At 47.2% G+C, this 23122-nt stretch overlaps 2 protein-coding genes across 2 annotated transcripts in view; one reads left to right on the top strand and one right to left on the bottom strand.

Moving 5' to 3' along the window:
- Positions 1-23122, bottom strand: part of ACSF2 (acyl-CoA synthetase family member 2) — a 36815-nt gene that overhangs the window by 9793 nt on the left and 3900 nt on the right. Inside the window, exons 2-10 of the mRNA XM_021554988.3 lie at positions 21198-21393; positions 18824-18952; positions 17805-17858; positions 15182-15300; positions 14802-14964; positions 14296-14391; positions 13250-13398; positions 12553-12644; positions 11409-11485 (exon numbers count right to left, since the gene is read on the bottom strand). Coding sequence (XP_021410663.2) covers positions 11409-11485; positions 12553-12644; positions 13250-13398; positions 14296-14391; positions 14802-14964; positions 15182-15300; positions 17805-17858; positions 18824-18952; positions 21198-21393 — 1075 coding nt within the window. The remainder of the gene's footprint in view (positions 1-11408; positions 11486-12552; positions 12645-13249; positions 13399-14295; positions 14392-14801; positions 14965-15181; positions 15301-17804; positions 17859-18823; positions 18953-21197; positions 21394-23122) is intronic.
- On the top strand, positions 2084-7602 carry CHAD (chondroadherin). The gene is made up of 3 exons (XM_021554891.2): positions 2084-2921; positions 7176-7339; positions 7461-7602. Exons 1-3 carry the CDS (start codon positions 2142-2144, stop codon positions 7600-7602), a joined length of 1086 nt encoding a protein of 361 aa, XP_021410566.1. The 5' UTR covers positions 2084-2141.

Below are 23122 nucleotides of genomic sequence, written 5' to 3'. Positions count from 1 at the left end.
CAGAATAACATAACTGCAGGAATTGTTAATCGAAGTATTACAGTGAAAATTAAAGTGGTTGAACCTGCTCAGAGAGAAAATGATAAAATCAATTAATAGATAGAAGATGATGATTCAAAGGTAATTTTTTTGTCTTTTCCAATCATTCCCCCAGCTCCCTGCCTGAGATTTATGAGCAGTGCACACTCAGGGGCACTGTCAGAATCACAGAACAGCAAACTAAAGAGGCAAAGAAGGAAAACACAAGGAAAACACGGAAGGTTCTGTCTGTCTCTTGCTTCTCTGTCTCAAACATCCTGACCAAGGCACTCAATGAGCTTCTCCAGAGAGAAAAGCATGTGCATGACCATTGTGGTGCCTACTGAACCAGGCATAAGCCAAAATACCATTGTTTTGATCAAAGAGTTTTAAATCCCACAGTACCCAGAAGGTCCTCCAGCAGGAGCATGGAGCTCTCAAGGTCAGAGCACCTCTCCAGAGGTGAGAAGCTCTGCTGCTGAGGTGAGCTGCTCCATGGCAGCACACCCCAGGGCTGACAAACACTGAAAGCCTGACATGGCCTGGTTTGCACCAAGGTCCCACATGACATCATTGTTTGGCCACAGGCTCACCAGAACCACATTCCCACCCCAGAAGCCTCCTTTCTGCCCCAAATTAGTCCTGCAGTGCAAACACTGCCCAGACTGGCAGCTGCTGCCCAGAGCAGGGCTGCCAGGCCCTTTGAATAACACAGTCCCGAGCACGCGCGGCGGCGCCGGCTGATTCCTCACTGCAACAATGGAAAAACCCAGGAATCCCACTGAATGAGCCACTCTGTGTCCTAAGTCAGCCCTTGGATTTCCTCCCTTTCTTGAGCCCGTCTCGCCTCTGCACGGGTTCCACTGGGGCTGCGCAGCCAGCCTCAGGAGCAGAAATCTCAACAAGCTCACAGTTATATGCTCGGCTCTCAGCTGTTTGCTGCAGCCAGGAACTGGCTGGAAATCAGTTCAAAATGTTCCAATTCCAAACCCCACCCTGCAACCCCTGGATCTCTCTCTTCACACTCACAGAAGTAGGCGCTGGGGCTTTTAACTGCTTTGCTTTAGCCTTCTTAATTGGGAGAGCAGGGGACATCCCTTGTGGTGTTAATTCACCTTTGCCACTGCTACCCTAAGACAGGAGCCAAGGCAGATGCCACTCCCAGTTCCAGCAGTGATTCTTTTGTCTTGCTAGCTCTCCATCCCTTTACCAACACTTTTCCCTTTCCACAACTCTGCCTCGAGAGCCACAGGCACTGCCACCAACCTCCACACCACTGCCTAGCCCACCACATCCCTGCCCCATCCCTTGTTGGAAGGCACCAGATGTCCTGACCATGCATATTATCCTCAACTCTTCAAAAGAAAAGACACAGTAGAAGCTAAGACTGTTTTTGCACTCCCTTTCTTGGCCAGCTCTTCAATGCAGCCTAGATCTGGAAGTGTTCAACCAAAATTTTGCATTGCAAGAGCAACTGCTGCGCTGCTGGCCTTTGGCATGACCCCATAGAGCTCCCACCTTCTCCAATCCCTGTTTAGGCAAACTCCTCTTGAATCAGTGAAAAAAGGCACCCCACCCCGCCACCAGGAACCTTCCTCTGTGAGAACAGGACCAGGCGCTTCTCCCCAAATCAGCTGAGGCTAAACAGAACCCAGATCCTGCTGGAAGCTGCAGCAGGAGGTGGCTGTGGAGCTCAGCAGTGCTCCCTGCTATGCTGTTTAACCAAACCAGGCTGTTTCCCCCCCTGCAGATGAATCTGGGCCCTGCTCAGCAGGGACCAGGGAGGTTCTCCACAGAGCAGGTCTGCATTGGTTCTTCCTGAGTATTTGCCTCCTATTTTCCTCCAGAGATGAAAACTGCCTCTGCACATGGCTCAGCAGCAGGGCCATGGACACTCCTCTGCCTGGTGCCAAGGGGTTAAGCTCACAGTAAGTTCCCAAAGCCAGTTGTTTCCAACTGGCTGCTGCCTGTGGTTTGTGGGAAGGGATTTTGCTTTTTAATAACATTATAAATAGGGCTGTGTTCAGTATGCTGCAAACCCGGTTACTCTCTCTCTCTCTCTCCCACCCGTCACTCTCCTCCTCCCGCTTCTCTTCCCACCACACTTAATTCCAGATCTGACCATGAATGGGTCAGGCTTCCTCCTCACTGTCCTCAGCCTGCTGGCATGTCTCGTCTCCACCATGCAGGCATGTCCCCCCAGCTGCCACTGCCACGGCGGAGACCTGCAGCACGTCATCTGTGACAACGTGGGGCTGAAGAAGATCCCCAAAGTGCCCGAGCAGACGCGGCTGCTCAACCTGCAGAGGAACAACTTCCCCATCCTGCCCACCAACGGCTTCCGTGACATGAAGAAGCTGGTGTCCCTGCACCTCCAGAGCTCTCGCATTAAGGAGATCTCCACCGGAGCCTTCCGGGGGCTCAAGAGCCTGGTCTACCTCTACCTCACTGACAATCAGATCAGTGTCATAAAGCCAGGAGCCTTTGATGATCTCTCTGATCTCACCTACCTGTACCTGGACAAGAATAAGATCCCAGACCTACCCAAAGGGCTCCTCTCCCCTCTTGTCAACCTCTTCATCCTGCACTTGGGCAGCAATAAAATCCAGGAGCTGAAACCAGGGGTCTTCAATGGGGCTAAAGATCTGCGCTGGCTCTTCCTCTCCGATAACTCCCTCACCAACCTCCTACCTGGGGCCATGGAGGATGTAGAAAACCTTGCTGTCCTCCACCTGGACAAGAACCAGCTGAGCAGCTACCCTGTGAATGCAATGAGTAAGCTGAGAGTGCTGGAGGAACTCAAACTTTCTCACAACCCAATTGAGGTCATCCCTGACAACGCCTTCCAGTCCTTTGGGCGATACCTGCAGACACTCCACCTGGACAACATGAAACTGAAGAAGGTGAGTCTCTTCTCCTTCCACTTGCTCCAGATCAGAAGCATGGGGCTTGCTTTTCTTCCCCTTTACTAAGCCCTTGGTTTGCTGATCCTCCCTTACAGAGGAGAGGGGAGATGCAGATCTGTAGGCTCTGCAGGCAGCAAGGCACTGACTACACCCTGATGTGGCTCAAGCGAGGGATGAGAGAGCACACCCCACCCCTCTGTTATTTATGCAAAACCAAGTTATCTGGAACTGATTAGGCCCTCTGGATGGATGCAAGGCAGTGCATTCCCTCCCAGACTGGAGGCGACACCAGACACCGAGAAAGGTATCTGGGATGCTCCAGGACAAATAGGAACCTTCCATACTCACAGAAACAAGGTGAGGGATGAGAGGTGAGCACGTCCCTCATGGTGGAGCGCACTTCCACCTTGCAGAGCTGAACTGCTCTGCCTCCTGTGCTCAGCCCAGGTACCTGCTGTAGATCAGGGGAGGGAGGCTCCTTGGAGGGGCTGTGAACAGTCCTGGTTTCTTCCCCCTGCCTTGCAGACAGGTAGAGGTACAGACCTTCACCTCCCCAGTGCCTCCCAACCTGACACGTTACAAAGAAAGGTTTGTTTATTGATGCTCTCTCAAAAGGAACTCTCCCAGCATCTTACAAAGGAGCCCTGTTCCCACTGGAGGGGAGGAGGGACATTCAGGTATCCTGAAGGGCAAAACAACCCCCTCCTTTTTCTGTGAGAAAGCAGGATCCACAGTCAGGAGTATCACACTCAGGGAATCACTTTGAAAAGCCAGGCAGTGCTGCAGAAGCCAGCACAGCATCCTGATGCAGCCTGATGTCCCGGGTGAGTCCCCCAGGGCTGGAAAGACAGGGTGGTGCAGGCAGAGCAGAACAGATCTCCCTGGGATGATGCTTTGCCAGGAAAACCAAAGAGCTTTCAGGTGAGGCAGGGTGGGACTGCACGGCAAAGCAACACCCACCACATGCAGGAAGATGGGATGAAAAAGAGAATTTCTTCACAACTCAGTCTCACAGTGATGAGCAGATCACATGCAAGCTACAAGAAATGCAAAAAAACCACAGAGTTTTCAAAGGGAGATAGAATCCAAAAAAGCTCAAAAACTGGAATTACAGCTTGTTCAGGTGCAGAACAACACTAACTAAACCAGTTCAGTAGTAACTTCAGTATTTAAGTATTTATTCAGTATTTAAGTATTTATTTGCCTTGTCCACTCTGATCATTAACCTCTCCAGTATGAGACTGAGCAAACTCAACACTTGAAAAGGATTCATTTACCTCACTAGGCAAGATCTTAAATGTTCTGTTACAGCACTTTTGTAGACTCAGTTCTAAGGCACTTTCAATCAAATATTGCAGTCTAATGTTGTACCAGCTAGAGATATCAGAGTTTCCAAGTTACATGTTGAAGAAATTAGAGTTTGGGATGTTCCAGGGAAACAAGCATCCTTGGTTTGACCAAGAACCAATGGTTAACAATTCTAGCCAGCAAAAAGGATTTTTTTTTACAGTGACCACCTGTAAGTAGGAACATAAAAGGCTCTTGTGCAGCCAGTGCCTCCTTTCCTCCCCAGCAGCCCAACAGGACATCAGTTTATGGGATCAGCACTAATAGGGGTGCAACTTTAGAGCTTGCAAATACAAAGCTTCCATCTAATTTTCCCTTCAAATCTTCAAAGGCCTCATACCCAAACAGCCCACGTGTGAACTTTGCACTGCTAAGAGACATCTAATCACAGAGGCCACACGATCCAGGGAATCACCACCAAATGCTCTAGGTACTGCTGGCATCTTTACTGTAGCCCTTTCTCCTCCACAAACATGCTGTCCTTAGCTCTTCCCTGCATGCCTGCAAGATTTTTGAGCTGACCAAGTGTAAACCCACGCAATTCTACTCCAGCCTAAATTACAGCTGAGCAAAAGGGAGAGCCTGAGCAAAAGCTGGAGCTCCCATTCCCCCCCAGCATCACAGACCCACACCAGACCCCACAGGGCTGTGCTGCACAGGCCAGGACCCTCCTTGTACCTCAACATGAGACAAGCACCCCCATCTGTGTATTCAGCATAAAATAACTCAACAGCAGTAAACCTCCATCTAAATGAGGGATAAAAATCACCCTTTTCTTCCCAAAGACACGGTCTGGCAGGCGGCTCTGTAGCTGTTAGCAGCAGATGTGAACTCTTCTCATGGGGCTGGGAGAGGAATGAGCAGCTGAGACAGTAACACCACTGTCCAGCCTTCCCAGCCCTCTGCACGGCGTGCCAGCATCCCTCAGAGCAGCTCCACTATCAGCACAGTCCAACCTCCTGGGGTTAGCTCACTTTTGGAAGGAGAAGACCAATACTGACTGTCCAACAGCTACAAGGATCTGGCTATGCTCTAACCCCATCCAGCAATGCTTAATTTGGGAGATGACAAAAGTTCATGGCTTAAAATAGTGCATTTCCTCCGTCAAGCTTTTCAGTTTAGGGAGCATGAACACGCCCTGATGGTCCATGAGAAGTGCAAGGTTCTTTTCAGAAATGGGAGCACAGGTCCTGGGGCTTTGGGAAGACCTAGCAAGTGTCCTCTCCAACCTTTAGAGAAAACTTCCCCCCCACATTGAGAGGGAGGAGAAATGGTTTGTCATAGCTAAGAAGAGCTTTGTGCTTTGTCAGGGAGCCCCTCTCCTGTCTGCCACTGCCATGGAAGTTCCTGTTCAGGGGTTTGCTTTCAACAACTTTCCAACTTGAATAACCATGGGCTGAAAAACATCAGGGATGAGGCCTCAGGGAAGAGAGGAGAGGGCTGCAAAGTCAGCTCTACAGCCTCTCTTGCTTTTTGACAGCTTTCTTAAGGGAGACTCTACCTTAAAGCCTCTCTATCAACCAAGAAAGCACAAATTTTACAGCATCCCTTGTGAAAAAAACCCACTGGAAATGAGAAAAAATGGAGGAGGCTGAGGTGCTGGAAACCTGCCTGTATTTCTGCATTGCTCAAATGCCAAGTGTAAATTTCCACTCAGAGCCCCCAGGCACTGCCAAAGTCTACAGCCCCTTCAGAGGCCACAAACACTCCTCCTTCAGTCGCTCCAGGCAAGGCAACAGGCCTTGGGAGGATTTCCAGCCTTAGAAAGGAATAGATGAGAATATATCTTCATTTAGAATGGAGAAGTATGGCTCAAAAATAAAAAGGGTTGCCAGACTTCAATTTATTTAGGGATGGGGCTGCAAAGACAATCCCACATGGATTTGGGACATATCTCTCCTTGTAGGACACTCCATCAACCACGAGCCCACCAGTCTGCTGCCTCTCAAGTATACAGTGTCCAGCAAGCCAAATCCCTGTTCACAGCTTCTTCACTTGCTCTCTCCATGCTTCATAGAATGATAGAATAACCTGGGCTGGAAGGGGCATTAAAGATCATCTCTTTCCAAAAGCCCCTGACATGGGCAAGGACACCAGGTTGCTCCAAGTTCTGTCCAACCTGGCCTTGAACGCTTCCAGGCACAGCACATTCGCAACTTCTCTGTGGGAGTACAGGACATCCCTCTGTCTGCCCTGGCAGGTCTGGAACCCTGGCAGGGGTCAGGAACCCCCCTGGACAGAGCCCCCAGAGACACTGGCTGTGATCTCTGGCCATGGAAAAGAGTTTTCAATCTTACAGGATAAATTACAAGCTCTGAGTGTTTGATATAAGTAATAATTAAGTGTGGCACAGGTGCAAAAGTAAAATTTTAGGATTCTAGATTAGGGGTCCAAAGGGGACAAGATGGAGGAAATTTGGTGTGCCTTGTCCTTTTTATCCCTCTTCATGCCCTCCATGTTTCACTGTGGTGTTGGCATTTTTCTGTTGGTTCAGGCTGGGGACACACTGTCCAACATAGGTGACAGATATTGGCACATTATTGTAAATCCAGCCCAGGGAGTTTCTGGTATTGAATGTTTGTCACATCCCACTGAGGGCAGAGCCCCACACGCTGCCCTGCAGGACAGAGCTGGGCAGGGCAGCAGAACATGTGAGAGATAAACAGAATAAACAACCTGGAAACCAGCACAGACCAATTATGGCTTCTGCTTTGGCTACAGGGCTCAAAGACAGAGACTTTCTACAATCTCAGAATCATCAATAGCACGGATTCCGACACTTCTCTAGGCAACACGTCCCAGTGCCTTGTTCTTATGACACTCAAAGTCTGGAACAGAGGAGCTCAGGTTAGGAGTCCCCATTCCCCACCTCCACGTTCCTCACCAGAAACCTTTGTGCTTCAGTTTGCAGACAACGCGTTCGCCGGCGTGACCGCGCTGAAAACCGCCCACGTGGAGAACAACCGGCTCACCCAACTGCCCCGAAACTTCCCTTTTGACAAGATGGAGACGCTGACAATCTCCCGAAACCCCTGGCACTGCAGCTGCCAGCTGGCACCTCTGCGCAAGTACGGCACCGCCGCAGCCCAGCCTGCGCCAGGACACGGCGGGCACAGCTGGCAGCTCTCTCTGATGCCCGTGGTTTGCCCCTTTCTCAAGTTCCTCCCTTCCTTCCTCCCTGTGTCACAGGTGGCTGAAAGGGAACCGCACCCGTGCTGAGGACAGCTGCTCCACGCCAGCCCAGTACCGGGGACAGCCCATCAGGGACACCCCGGCCCTCCGCTCCTGCAAGCTGCCCACCAAGAGGTCCAGGAAGGGGAGCCGCCATTAAACACGTAAGATGGTTCCCCTTTAGTTGCACCAGAAGCCCCTGCACCTTTTGTGGCACCAGTCTTAAATGCCACCAGGGTTTGGCCTACAGCAGCTATCCATCCAGCCACAGATGTCTGTGCTAAGAGCTGCACCATCTCCTGGCTGCACGAGCTCCCATAGCAGAGAACCTGCCTGTAGCATCAGGGATAGGATCAACTCTGTGAAAAAATATAGGGCTAAAGAGAGGCCTGGGGCAGGAATTAAGGACAAAACATGCAAGTGAATATGAAATAGAGAAGTAAGGATCCTGAAAATACACACAGAATTACTTCAAAACCTTCAGGGTTTAAGCCTCAGTCACGCTTCAGGCACTGTGGTGACACATACCTGTCCTAACACCAAAGCCCCATTTCAAGTCAAGGTGTAATTGTTATGCAAAAGGGATAGACACTATATATCAAAACAAAGGCGTGTTTAGCTGACTCCTACCCTGAGCTGGGACCACACAAACCTTACTTTTCTAATCAACTGGAGATGCTCAGCCCTTTGCCCTATAAAGGTCCTCCAGGTCTGATGTGAAATCCAGGGCAGGGCATTGCTGGGAAGTCTGGCCCCAGACTGCCCATGAAAGTTACCTTTCATAAGGAGCAGCTCTTGACCCAGCTGCTTTTCCACAATTACAATTCCCTCCAAGACAGTCGGGTCTTTAAAAACAATTAAAAACAATTAAACATTTAAAAACAACGGCTGTTGTCTTCAAATAAGTATCCCAGAGGAGGGAGGTTCAAGACAGCAAATATTCTTTGGGTAAGGTGTCCTTAGCCAGGAGGTGATTCAGAGACCAGGCTGCCTTCCCCTCCAGCAATGAACTTTTGCTAACAGCTACCAAAACCAACACCAACTATGAAAACTGATCACACAGACACCTTCCACAGCTGGAAACTACCAAGGGGTATTAAGTTCAGCCTGCAGAGGAGCAAAAAAGCCACAATTGTCATCACTCCACCCCAAGCGTTTTACTTTTTGCCATCCCAGAAATAGGCCTGGGATTCCAGAGAACTTTGAATGAGCCTGGAAGTTTGTAAGGTCTTGGGGAAGGGACCTTTGCTCATTTGTTAAGCCAAGTGCAGTGATCCTGCACTGCATTGTATGGAAAGAGGTGGGCATTGTGCCGTGTTATGGCCTTTTGATCCCCACTTCACTAAGGATATGCACATCAGGGTGGAGAAAGGAAATTTATGACCAAAATGTCAGGGATTCTGCCAGCTGCTCTGCGCCTTTCTCAAGTGATTATTTCTCTTGTAGTGCCAGAAGGTTTTATGGATTAGAGATGGAAATACCAGTCATTCCATACAGGGCAGGAAAAGTTCTGCACTAAGCACGGAAAAACTTCAGTTTTCTAAACCACAGTACTCAAACTTAGTTTATTTACAGGTCTGACCCTTCTTAATTGTCTTTCCCTGCCTAAACTTGATCCCAGTTCACTCCTCCATGGTGAAAGTAAGAAAACCATGACCTGTTTTTTTTCTGTAGCACTTTCCATCCAGCTCCCTCAAACAAGTTTACAAGTGCTAATGAAATAGGGAACTATTTATTCTAGTCTTGCAGAAGATAAAGCTCAGTGCCTTCAGGTGTCAGTGCCAAAATGCAGCTACACAAACCCACTCCAGTGTGGTGAGCATGAATTTTATGAAAGTACCTCTGACTTCATCATGCATCCCTTGAGAGCCAGGCAGCTGTCACAGACAGAGGTCTGTATTTCAGGGATGAGGACTGACTTGGGTCACGGGCTATATTTAAGATGGAAAGCTGCTTGGTCGTTTCTAAGACTATACTTGCCCTGGATTTTCAGAATCAGGGCATCAAAATAGTCCACTTGAAAATTTCACTCTGAGTTTCCTCCCTTTGCCAAGAAAGTGCTCCCTGCCCATCAGCACTTTGGGTAAGATCCCCAGGAGTCACCCAGAGTTGGCAGAGGAGCTCAGGGACAGGACAAACCCATTCCTCAGCTGTAACAGCTCCTTGGCTCAAACTCTTCACTTTCAAGCATGGGCTTCATCCACTGATTTAAAAATAGGCAAATGTTACAAGTTTACTGCTCTGCTGGAAAAATCTCCTTAAAGGTGTGGCCTTCTCTCTTTTTTAATGCCAGCAGGCTCCAGCATGGCCCGTCCTGGTGACCGGTCACTTCAGCCATCAGAAAACTACTGACTTCCGAGTCCTTCCTTGAGCTTCTCCTACCTGTCAGGAAATACTCCTGACATATATGAACACCTGCAGCCTCCTCTGAATCCCTGCTTCTCTGCTGATCACAAGGATGGAATCCACCTTCTCAGTCTTTTCCGACATCTATGTATTTTAAAAGAGGCCTTTTTGAAAACTAAACTATGCATGCCCATACTAAGACAAGCTAGGCTAGATCCTGCTGGTAGAACAGTCATCTTTCCCAGAAGAAACATAACCCACATCCCTGGTCAACCAGCTGGCCGCTGTCTCTCCCATTCCAGAGCAGAGGGAGCAAATGGGGAAGCAGGAGCATCCCTCCCCCAGCTGCTTGATAAGGAAAATTGGTCTCAACCCATGCAAAGAGACTCCCCTGCCTACCCACAGAGGGGATCCCTGCAGGCCAGGGCTGAGGGAACAGGTGAAGCAGTGACCAAGTGGCTCTGAGGCAGCAATCTCCCAAAATTGGCCAGAAGTCCTTTAGGGGAAGCAGTACTGGGAACACCCAAAACTGGAACTGGAATCTGATCCATCTGAAGGCTGGATTTCCCTCCCACTCTGTGGGGTCACCAAAATGTCCAAGAGGAGAAGGTGTGCGTGGTGCAGTTGGCTCAGGCACCCTCCTCCTCTCCTTCCCACCCACACTCCAGAGGATCTAGCAGGACACCAGGATGACTATGGTTTATTGTCACAGCTATTTCAATTCCACAGTTGCAATTCAACTATGTTTTTTAATCCTAAAGAGTTATATAAATATATGTCTATTTATTCCTCTGTAACAGTGTAAATGACCTTTAAGAGGATGAAAACTCCTCTGCCTCCTATATAGAAATCGAATTGTATATTTTCTTATGTACATCTTCTGTATAAAGCTCTTGCTGCAAAGATGAAATCAAGTCTCTGTGTGTCTGCCTGAGAGCTGGAGGGATCAGGAGTAACATGAGACCAGTGGCACAAATATAGACTTAATCCTCTTTATCCCATGGGCAGAGCAACTGTTTGGGAGGGTTTTATTATTTCTCTTGCTACAAAACAGGAACATGTGACACCTAATGAGTCCTGAGCTCTCACAGGAATGCTTGAAAATATTTTGTGAGGCCAAATTCAAGTTTACTATAAAAATAGGTAGCTGTCACCTGACAGAGCACAAGCAGCAGCACCAAGGCTGTCCGTGGTGTTTCTAGCTTAGCATTAAGAACATCATATCCAGGAAAAAACCTGGCTGCATCCAAGACAGCTTCAGGACAGATGCCCTGAATTCTCCTGGTCTGTGGCAGAGCACAGAGCTGTCCCTGCAAAACCCTACTGCTGGTGCAGTCAGGGTCTGCCAAAAACAACAGCCTAATCTGACTTCCTCAGCCTTGGGAAGCAGCATGGTACCAAATTAATTTCCTTTATGGCAAAACGAAATGGTTCTTTTCTGGCTTAGCCATTTGCATGTAGATGGCCAGACGTGCCTAGGAAATGCATCAGTTCCCTCTTCAGCCTGATCCCAGCAGCTCCAGGACCACCAGGAACCACTGTGGTCCAGAGACACCCCAACTCAGTGTCTCACTGTGACAAACACCCCTGGCAGGTCTGATCACAGCCACCACAACTCACCACGAGCTCTGGCATGTGCATCTTGGTGATAATTGTCCTCATGGTCTCAGGGGGGACAGGAGAGCCTGCAATAATTCCTGGAAGAAAGAGGAAAATATCTTGGAAACTAGCTATTTACTCCCAGGAGGGTCCCTCAAACAGCTCTCCACTCCCAGATTTAATGCTGACAAGACCAGTGGGATACACTGGTCCCTGTCAAAGTACTTCCTAAATCTTTTTATACAGGTCTTAGTTGTTCTAGAAGCAAAGGCTGCAGCAAGGCAAATTTGCCTTTCTCAACAGGAAAATATAATTCAAACCTAGTCCAACCTACAGTTCTCCAAAAATTTAAAGATTCATAGTAGAAAGAGGCACATTTTTATAGTGGGACAAACACTCTCATCAATCATCACCATAAAAGCAAAAACCTTTCCTCTTGCCTTGCACAGAGCAGCCCTTTTGGGAGAAGGTAGATCCCACTGCCACCTGTTCCAACCTAGGATGACAGAGCAAGAGGGTGGGGTAACAAATGGGCTTTGGTGGGGAACAGGATGAGACAGGATCATTGTGCACATAGCAGAGATGATTAGGTAACTTGCTAAAATATTTCCTTATGCTCCAGCACCACATTCTCTCTGCACTATAATTGCCTCAATAGGACTGGTGGTCTGCCCAGCTATTTCCAAAGTGGGCTGTGACAAGAGAGGAAGCTCCAGCACATTGATTGTATCACACCCTCCAGCACGGGGATGAGTGACTTCAGAAAGAGGCAGGAAACTTCAGGTCTGAGAGAAAAATCTGAACTTGGCTCTGCTTTATGGACTGCACTAGCCTGAGACACAGAAAGCATCTGCTGCCACATGGTGGTGGCTGGAGAGGCAAGGAAAATCAAGCTGCTCTTGACACCACCCCTTGTAGCTAAAATAGAAAGGTCCTTTCCTAGACTGCCTTCAGATGAAGAAGTCCTAAAATACACCATGATGGAAGGATTTCCCAAGGAAAATAAATGTAGCATCAAATTAACAGGGGAAACACAAGGCTCATGCAACTAGATTTTTCCCACCAGAAGAGACGTGTGCTCACAAAACTAAAAATACAGCTTCCCAGCAGGGAACCAGGACTATGCTGGTTCTCAGGAGTTTTCCATTTGAATTCTGGGACTTACCTCCCCGGAGAGTTGACAGATCATAGGAGTCAAAGTCCGGCTGGGAGAGCATGTCTATGAACATGGTGGGTGTGCCAAGGAGGAAGGAGCATCTTGAGGAATAGGGAATAAAAAGGCAAAGCTGCAGAGGTGGAAACTGGGGGCAGCCTCAGCTCAGCACCCATCCCATCCTGAGCCATCCATCCCATCCTGAGCCATCCATCCCATCCCATCCGGGGCTGCAGAGCAGCAGCATGAAGGCAGGCACAGCAGCATCAGCACACACAGACATGAATCTACATAAAATATAGAGACATATGTACATGTATGATGCAGACACAGCAACAGCTCTTTTGTTTCCCAAGCTATACTTGAGGAACAATATGGAAACACTATCCCAGCAGCAGAGGTGGACTTGGAAAAGGAGGGCGGGTGTTCAGGTGTGAAAACACAGCAGCCACAGCAAGCCAAGACACCACTGTGCTTCCCAGCCAAAGCCCTGTGGTGACAGGAAGGATTCCTTCATTTCAGGAGAAGGGTGACACGCTCCCAGGCACAGCTGAAAAGGCAGACTTTGGCTCCTGTGCAGCCGAGTGCAGCAGCAAATCTGCCTCTCAGCTGTGGGAAGGAAGAGCACAAGCAAGGTCCTGGCAGCTGGGGCAAGGGAAGAAGTCGAGCCACGAGGCCAAGAACTGCTCCTTAGAGAACAGGCTCTCACTTCTCTCGGGACACAGCCTCCAGCGCAGCCTTGCCCTCGAAGCTGGGCGAGGAGAAGATGCAGGAGGTGCCGTGCAGCGCCATCACCATGCAGCCTCCCACCGACGCCAGGCAGTGGTAGAGAGGCGCAGGGAGCCCAGAGCGACTCTCCTGGGGTCAACCAGAAAACAGTGAGCAGAGGAGACCTTCGGGGGGTGTCCAGCCCATCTCCCTGCTGAAGAGCAAAGATCTGAGCAGAAACATTTCTCCTGGTCCCCTCAGCTGGAAATCTGACATTCTGCTGTGTTCCTGTTAGGTGAAAACGTAACTGACACATCCTACCTTTAATAAAAATCAGTTTGGGAAGTTTTTTTATGTCAGTATTTTATCCTGTCCTTCTGCAATGTCTCTTCTTTGCTGGACTCCTTGGTCTGCTATTGCTTATACATTATATACGAAAAGAGACGAATGGGAGTGCTGTGAGAGGTATGAAATATGCAGGACTTGGCACATGCTATTCACTTTACTTTCTTTTTTTTTTTAATCACCAAAGGCTCTGAAGACTGATTGAAACAACTCATCTATTCTTTGGATCAAAGCTGATGTGTTAGAAATAAGTATTTCAGAACTACAAAAGAAAATATTTGTCTTTAACAATTTTTTAAGGAACCATAAAAAGAGAGGTCATACCCTGATAAGAATTACAAGACTGTAAACATGACATGAAACCAAGTCATGTAAACCAAATTAAAACCTCAGTCAACAGAATGCAAAGCTAACATCCAGAGTCTTGTAATTATTTGAAATGAGTATTCACCAAAATGAAGTTATTAATTTCATGTTTTTCCTCCACAAAAAGATAGCTTTTGTGCCTTAAAAAAAAACGCTTCACATGAAACTAAAATGAAATATCAATGAGTTCTATAGCAATGCAAAATGTTATGCATTAATATCCCTCAATGTCATTTGCAGCAGAACATCCTGCCCTGAGTAAACACTGGCATTCTCCACACGTGGTCTCTCCGTTGCAGCAGAGGCCTCCCCAAACCCTGTTCCCATCAAACCCACCTGGTCTGTGATCCCCAGCCTCAGACCAACCAGATTGGCATTATTCACAATGTTCCTGTGGGAGAGGGTGGCTCCTTTAGGGCTTCCTGTTGTTCCCTGGAAGACACAGGGAATTATGCAATAACACCACATTTTCTGAGGATGAGCTCAGGGGAGATTTCCCCCTGGCAGACTCTGGGGTGATCTTGCACTTTTTTCTTCTATCAGACCTGGGAGACTGCTTTTACTTCTTTAACAGCACCTGAATCCCAAAAAATAGCCCAATTTCAGCTGAACAGAATTCACCTGGCACTGTCTCATCTCCATCAGCCCTTGACAAAGAGCTGAACAAAAAGAATGGAAGAAGAGGAAATACTAGAAGACTTTTGCCATCCTACTGCAGAAGCTGGAAGGTTGGTCTCAGAGGGAAACAGGAACAAAATGTGATGTGTGGCATTGCACACATCTTTCCCCGTGTTCCCAGTGAGGAACCCAACCCCAGGGCACGGAGCTGGCAGGGCACCTACTGAAGTGAACTGGATGTTGATGGGCTCATGGCAGGACAGTGTCTGCTGCACAGCCCTGAGCTGCTTCAGGTGGCTGCTGTCCCCAGCCTGCATCACTTCATCCATGTGGAAGGTGCCAGGCAGCTTAGAGTCACACATGATGACAATGGATAAGTCAGGTAGCCTGGCAGAGAGAAAAATACCATCAGCAATGCCAGAACAAGGAGAATAGTGCCCAGACACTGGTCAGGGCAAACCTCTGGGTCAGCCCAACTTGTTCTCTTCAGATGAGACCTCCTGTGGGTCCTCCTTCAGCAAAACCTGCGTGGTGCAGCTGAGGGGACACAAGGCAGGACGTGGCTGTGAGGTCAGTGCAAGGACACCAGATGTTCCTCACTCACCTTTTACTCTTTATTCCCCCAGGACTGGATTTTTCTAGTTCAGGACATGTCTGCTTTAGAATATCATAGTATTTCTGTGTTTTAAATTGACTGGGGAACACCAGGGCCTTACAGCCAACCTGTAAAGGGAGACAGAAACTCATGAAAAATCACACTGGGTTGTTAGTCAGGACATGATAAAGAGATAAACCCCCAGTACAGGAACAGGTCGGCTCCCCAATGAATAAAGCAAATGAACCCTTACAGCTGTGCATCCCCAAAACCCTCCAAAAGCACTGCTGTGCTGTCACTGCACACCCAGCATCCCAAGCCTGGATCCAGATGTGCAGTGCTTTGCTCTTCCCCAGTGCTGGATTCAGGATGATTTTTGCTGGCCAAGAAAGTAGAGCTGCAGTCCAAAGTTCTCTCCTTGCCCAGGATTGACACCCTTGGTTGTGAGCTCAAGGCAAACAACTGATTTTTCAGATTATGAGTCTCAGCTTTAACAAAAAGCCCAGTCCCAAAATATGAATAAATAAATAAAGTCAAAACAAATTAATTTGTGTTGATCTGGAATAAGGATTTTTGAGGAAATTTGGAAAAACAAGGATTTCTAAAATCTGCCTATAAGATCAAGCCAAGTTTTTTTTGTGGAATTTTTGAGGTGTTCCTTTTCCTAAGATTTAATCACCTCTTTTTAAAACACTAGCTATTTTTAAAATGAAAACATTTTTCATTCAACCCTTACATTTACATAATCCCAAAGCAAAACACCTGATTTGCTCCAAGAATTTTTATTTCTTTTTCAGCAGCAGAGATTTTGCTGAATTTGACCCAGATTTGCAAACTGTTTTCATCTTCCAAAAAATGCATTTGTGTCCAATAAACTATTTACATATTTATCCAGCTATTCTCATTATTCTCCCAGCATCTGGGAAATAAGGAGACAAAGGCCACTCAATTAATTATTTGTAAGTATCCTCTGGACTTTGTCAGAAAGGAAGATAAACATTTTCTGGAACATGCTGCCCAGAACCCAGGGGACTGATGCTGTTTTGGGCCTCTGCAGCTTTTTACTACTAATTCCTTTAAACTACAATTCTGGTTGAACCAGCTGTGAAATATAGATGCTGTGTGGGGAGAGGAGGGCTGGTTGAAGGGCTGACGTTGTACAAGATAAAGAGTCTCTGGGTGGGCCTCTCCCACTTGGTCTCAACATGAATGGCAGCAGATCTGTCTTCAAAGAATGTAAAATATGAAAACTCATCATCAGTTTGCTTTTACCAAGCCCTGGAAATACAGTAGGAATCCAAGGAATGGTTATTCCATACGTATTTCCATATATACCAATCAGACTGCACAGATGGACAGGATCCAACAAGAAGAGCCCCAAAGTATTCAGAAATTTTATTATGCAAATAAACACAAACACAAACAAATCCTTAGGGTGGTGAGGAACTCCACAGAGCTCCCAGTGTTAAAGGTGCATAATAAAGCTAGGAATGCTGGCAAATCTGGAAGGGCAAGACAGGAGGAATTCCCAATGGAGCTGAAGCACATTTCTGCTCTTACCCCATCAAGATTCCAGATTACATCAGAGAAAAAAATCAGAGGAGAGGAAAACCAAAGCCTTGCTGGGGAAAAAGGGAAGAACTGAGCTGCACATTCCAGTAGGACAGGGAAGCTCAAGGACATCTCTGGAAGAGATGGTGCTCCACTGCAGCCCTGGGTTCAACCCCAATGCAGGAGAACAGCAGTGACCATCAGGACTGCTGAGAGCATTAAAGGAAGGATGAAACAAGAATTCAAATTGCAGCCCAACAACCCATTACAGAGTTATTGATACAAAAGAAATTTGCTTAAAATTATCCACTTTCTAGGTAAAACTAACTTGCCAGAAACATTCAGAAGTGGCTCCCTTGCTTCTAATATCAGCCTTTCACTTGTAGCTGAACAAATCACAGTGAAAAAAAATTAGCTTAAAAATTAATCTTAATTTTTAACCATCAAATATTTAAAAACCTGAATTCCTCATTATTTGAGCAAGGGAGCCTGAACAGTTTAAATTGATCAATGCTCTGCATGTCACAAACTTAAACCCAGGCAGGTATTCAAGGGTAGATGAGGTGGCAGGATCAGACAGCAGAGAGATGTTGAACAGTGGCAATACCTAGGACTTAAACCAGTTTAAATCCAAGGCCAGCCGGCCTCAGACAAACATGGGAGGGAGAAATCAAGCTACCAAGTAGACTGGTCCTGCCTGAGGTTAAAATGAGGTAGTTTCTGAGGTTCTACTTTCAAGGTTGAAGTCCCAGATGGTGATTTTTGCCCTGAGCAGGAGGGGCAAGTCCTACATCTTTTCCCTCCTTCCCTGGTAAATGATTGCTGACAGTGGTGGCTGGGTTGGGGTGGTACTGGCAGTACCTGGCTGTTGGCAGAGAGAGGGATGAGAAGGATACAGCAGTTTCCATCAGACAGGGAACATCAAGAAATGTGGGCACCAAAATGCAGCTTCATCCCCTCTACACACCCAGCACCAGCCCTGCTCTCCAGCCAGCTCTTCCCCTACACCCAAACCTTAAAGAGCTCATCTGCATCATGTCCCCCCCAGCCCCCTTCAACACACAGCTCATGCCATACAAACCTTCCTGAGCACAAACTCCAGCTCAGAGGCCTGGTAGGCTGGATTCACAGACACCTGAAGAGCCAGAAACAAGAATTTGATCACCTTCTTGCCTTGAACACCCTCCCCCCTAGCACAGATTTCAACAGAAAAGTTCCTCCAGGGTTAAGCCACACTCAGACTAACACAGACCAACAGCTCCCCACCACAGGGATTCCACATTCACAGAAAATATATCAGAATTCTGTGTTTGTATGAACAAAAACAATTGGAAAAGAGATTTATGTGAGGTCACATAGTCAAAACAGAGCTTCAGGAATAGAAACCAGATCTCCTGTCTCACAGGAGTTGATCCAGTTGACCTAGCTGATCCAATCCACTAAACTAGATCAAAATTCTTGTGCAAGTCAAGTTACTTGATGGACAGCTGTGATAAATCCAGTGGCCACTCTGTGGAGAGCTGGCTAGGAGATGTTAAATTTACCCACAGGTTCCTACTAAGCCATGCTCCTCCACCCTATTCCTGCAGCCACTGGAATGAACCAGGATGCAGGGAATGGAGCAGAAGGCAGGGTACAGACCTTAACACAGAGCACTGCCTAAATAAAAGGTGTATTTTGGTCATGCTATTGAATGAAAACGGGCTTTTAGGGATAAGTAGCCTGGACCAGGTTTTTAAGTGAGCCTTTGTTCCATGAAGCAATACATTTCAAATCTAACCAGCTGGTAACTGGTTAGGGCAGCAATATCCCACATAAAAATGGCCCTGTAGAGAAAAGCACATCTCCTATTAACAGCTGCTGCAAGCACATTGTGCTGCTCCTCTCTCTGCAGCCTGCTTCCTTACAGAGTGGAGGACAAGGATACAGAGAGCTGCACAGATCTCCCTTAAATACTTGTTTCAGCTATAGATGACATGCCAGGTAAGAGCATGGAAAAACAGACAAACAAACTTTATTCTCCAGTATTTCCTATTGCTTCTTTGTCTCTATTTCCTTTCCCAGTAGATTGCTAAATCCTAGACACAGCAAACTCCTTACCAGGATGATTCCTGCCTGGGCAGTTGCAAACTGCATAAGAACCCACTCGTATTTATTGGGTCCCCACATCCCCAGCCGGTCTCCCTTCCTCAGGCCAAGGGCCAGAAGTCCAGCTGCTGCTTGGTCCACCTAAAAAACACAACACAAGAGCCTGAGGATCACACACAGGATGCACTGGGGGATATTGGTCTCCAGGCACTGCTTTCTGGAGAAAAAGCATAATCTTTGTAACTTGTGGGTTCTCTGCTTATTTTTTCTACCTCTGTTGGGGTCAGGATTGAAAGCACTTGAGACCATAGTTAGTGTTCAGAATTAGGTGTTTATTGCTTCTTATCAGTGCTACAGCCTCACAACTTTGAGTCTTTCATTAGCAAGGCACAAAATGGACAATTATCTCTTGTTACAAGGTCTTTTAATACTAAACTATCCAATTAAGAAATGGCACATAGATTATTTTCCCTTTTAAGCCAAAAACTGATTCCTCAAAGCCTGCAATGTGGACTTTTCTCCAATTACAAAACATTACCCAAACCCGTGAAGAAGAAGGAAGAACATTAAAAGAACAATCTGCCTCTGCCCTAAAACTTCCATCTTGCTTCATATTTATTTCTATATTCTAAAACACCAAACTCTAAGTTTTCCATCTACTGTTAATCAATTATGGAAGCCCTCTCCACAGCCCCAGGCTAAATGCAATGCTCTCCTGCAAGTCTGTGCCTTTCAGCACAGAAAGTTTAAAATTCTCAGCATCCAGGATTCCAGCAGTAACTGAAATGCAACAAGCTGAGTCTCCCCAGAACAGTCCATCAGCCCATGGCTGCAGCAGCTTCTGGGCCTGAAGCACAGACCAGCCCCTGCTCAGCAGGCTGACTGAAAGCATAAAAATAACAAACCTGGAACAATACAGCAAAGCAGGAAGGAAATCAAAATAAGCAATTATGTTGTTGTAAGTTATTTCTCACCCAAAGACTATTTATTGTGAAGTTCCTCATAAATTCCACTTAGGACCAAGCCTTACCCATATGCTGGCCTACCCACGCTGTTGGATCTGCCTCTCTTCTGGGTGTCACTTACTTCAAAAAGGATTTGAGTGAAGAAGGTTCTAGCAAGTGATTTTTGACCAGTTTTGGGTTCCTCGTAAGTCCTGTGAGAAGTGACTGGAGAAGCTGGAGGGGCTCAGCCTGGAGAAAAGGAGGATCAGAGGGGACTTTCTTCCTCTCTACAACTCCCTGACAAGAGAGTGCAGCCAGGTGGGAGTCAGGCTCTTCTCCCAAGGAACAAGGGACTTGATGAGAGAATTGGCCACAAACTGCACCAAGCTAGGGTCAGGCTAGACATCAGGAGGAATTTCTCCACTGAAAAGGTTATTAAATAGTGGAAAAGACCTCCCAGGGAGGTGTTGGAGTCCCTGTCTCAGGAGGCATTAAAGAAATATCTGGACATTGCACTCAGTACTCTGACCTACTTGACAGCCAAAGTCTCAGTCTTTGAAACCTTTTCTTTTAATGATTCTGTGATTCATTAACTCAAATAGAGTCACTATATTAACCACTACTTTATTTTGCAGGGTGGTAAGCATGCTTCATGTACACAAATGTATGTATAAATACTCTGAGACATTCAGGAAAGGTTTTATAATTTTGTTAAGTTCTCAAATGCATTTATAAAATCTGCCTTGTAGGAGATATGAATCTGAGAAACACTTCGATTTAGTTCTGAATTACAGCCTACTTCTTAAAATCAGGCTGAACAGAGCTAATCTTGTTGATGTGAATGGATGTGACCAAAACCATAGTAAGCCTAAAATCCCACTAAATAATTCTTTCCTATCAAAGATTATATCATACATTTATTACAAACTTTCCAGGCAGTTAGTCCCTCCATTCCAAAAACAGAGAAGCATATATTTGTATATGCACACACCCACACACATCTATGCTTATCATATTGAGCCCTGGCCCTTTACTTTGCTCCACTGTCTTCATACTTGGATAAAAATCTTCCCCACACTCAGGACCTCTGATAGCCAGAGTGACTAATCCAGAAGTTGGAGTCTACTCCAGCAGAGAAAAACACCACGACTCAGCCCATAACCCATCAGATAAGTGTGATCATTTTAAAGTATGAATGTTCATTGTGGGATGTTAGCATTTTGCATATGCTGCTTCCCCCTCTTCATCCCAAGGCTGAGAGAAGGATGAAGGCAGCACATGCCCGTCGGTGCATGCTGGAAATGTGCTGCTCCCTCTGCACCAGCATGAAGGTCCACACACAACTCATCTCAGTCCTGAGCTGAGCAATGAAAGCGTTTCCCATTCCTCCATCACACCTCCTGCTGTCATCCAGTCACCTAAGGGATGAACAAGGCACTCACCTCCTCTTTGAACTGGGCAAACGTCCTCCGAACCCCATCCCGGCAGAAGACCAAGGCCTCGCGCTCAGGAAAGCGCTGCACAGTCTCCTCCAGGCACTGCCCCACGGTTTTGTCAAGAAGGGGAATATCTGTGGGTCCCTGGATGTAGCTGTTGGTCACCTTGGGAGACACAGAGGGCATCTTTGTGTGCAGGGCACTGGGAAAAAGAAGAAGAGGCTATTTAATATAACCTGTTGATACAGTTCTCCCCATCTGCACGGATTATCAGCCTGCCAAATGGCATTGGGAATACTTGATGTACATTCCTGCACCAGTGGGAACCACAGACAGCTGCTTCAGTGGGTCAAGATCAGGAAGACTTTGGAGAGGACTTGGAAAGCTTAGGCAGTGGCTGGGGCACATGGACAACCTTGGTACCCCCAGGGCATGCAGATGTGTGTCTGTACCAGTGGGCAGAACGGGCAGAGCCTCCATCCCCCCATGGGAGACCTGGTGGAGAAGGAGCCTGCACCAGCCCTGCAGAGCTGGCACAGCCTGGTCCTACCATCATTCACCTGCACTGAAAACTACACGGATATATCAGCATGCCTGGACAGAATAATGCAGTTCACTGGGAGATGGCAACTGAGTTTGGTTTTTCTGCAACATGAAAACGTATAAATAGCTGTGAAGTAACACAACCAAAACATCTTGTAGATAAATTCTCCCAACTGGCTGAAAAAAGCAAACAAATGAGAAAGAGAGAATGAAAATTAAAGAGGTCATTCTCCAAAACCATCAGCAAAGAAAAGTCTAATCCTGTAGAATCAAAACTGTTTAGAAGAGCTCAGAGAAGCTGAACTGTAGCTGAGGTTCAGCTAAGGAATGGTCTGTGTTTACAACAGTGAGCAGCTGTACATGTTCTATCTCTGACAGCTGGAATGCAAAGAGTTTATGGGACTGAAACAGCAACAATAAAACAAGGAGCTTCCAGCAAGATGAGGGGAGGGAAGTGCAGAGGCAATACCACAGAAGGGAGGAGATGATCCCCACTGCAAATTTGGCACAGGTGAGAAGGAGGAGAGCAGGGACGGGTTTGAGAAGTACAAACCAGGCAGAGTAGAAGCACTGAGACATTGTGCTGGAGGCCAAGAGGGAGGCCAATGAGTCAAGAGAAGCAGCAATGAGAAGATGTGGTCAGAACAATAGGGAAAATAATTTTAAAAGCATTAAGGCTTTCCCTGAGGTCTGATCATTGGAAATGCAGCAATCTCCCCTTGGACCACAGCTCCTGACCATCTGAGCACTGCAGTTCCTATCTTGGTTTCTCTCTCCATCTCCTACAAGCTTCTCTAATCCAGCAGCCACATCTTCCTCCCCAGGCAGCCCCCCATGTTCTCTGTCCCTCCTCATTTCCTCTCTGCCTTCCTCCACGACTTCAGCTCCTCCATTCCAACCCTAGGAGCCAACCAGGAGGGACAGGGCTAAGGGATATTTGTAGAGGCTGTGTGTAAGTCAGTGTATAATGGGAAAATCCCTGCCTTAAAGAGGAAAAATTGCTCAGCCTAGATGTCCATCTACCACGGGATCGATATTCTTGCAAAGAGTTGGTGTTACTGCGACAAAATATTTGTTTTCCCGCCCACAAGAAGCAAGCCTGAGCCTGGAGCTGCCGCCTATGCGGAGTGAAAGGCGATGTTCAGAGAACAAAAGCGAGATTACAGCTCCGAGAGACAAGTGACACCCGACCTTTTCCCCCACCGCTTTTCGGCAGAGGGAGGATTGTGCAAACCCCCACGGGCTCTCTGCAGACATCCCTCCTTATCCAGCTCTTGGGCAACTCACAACAAAGCTGCAACACTGCCTGAGGAGTGGAGCACTAGGACAAGTGCTAAACCGAATTACTTTTGTTGCTTGAAAACTCCTGGGCAAAGCCTGTATATAAG

This window comes from Lonchura striata, chromosome 19, assembly GCF_046129695.1.
Source record: "Lonchura striata isolate bLonStr1 chromosome 19, bLonStr1.mat, whole genome shotgun sequence".
NCBI lineage: Eukaryota > Metazoa > Chordata > Aves > Passeriformes > Estrildidae > Lonchura > Lonchura striata.
The sequence above is the reverse complement of the archived record's forward strand: the minus strand, read 5'-3'. Positions and strand labels throughout refer to the sequence as shown.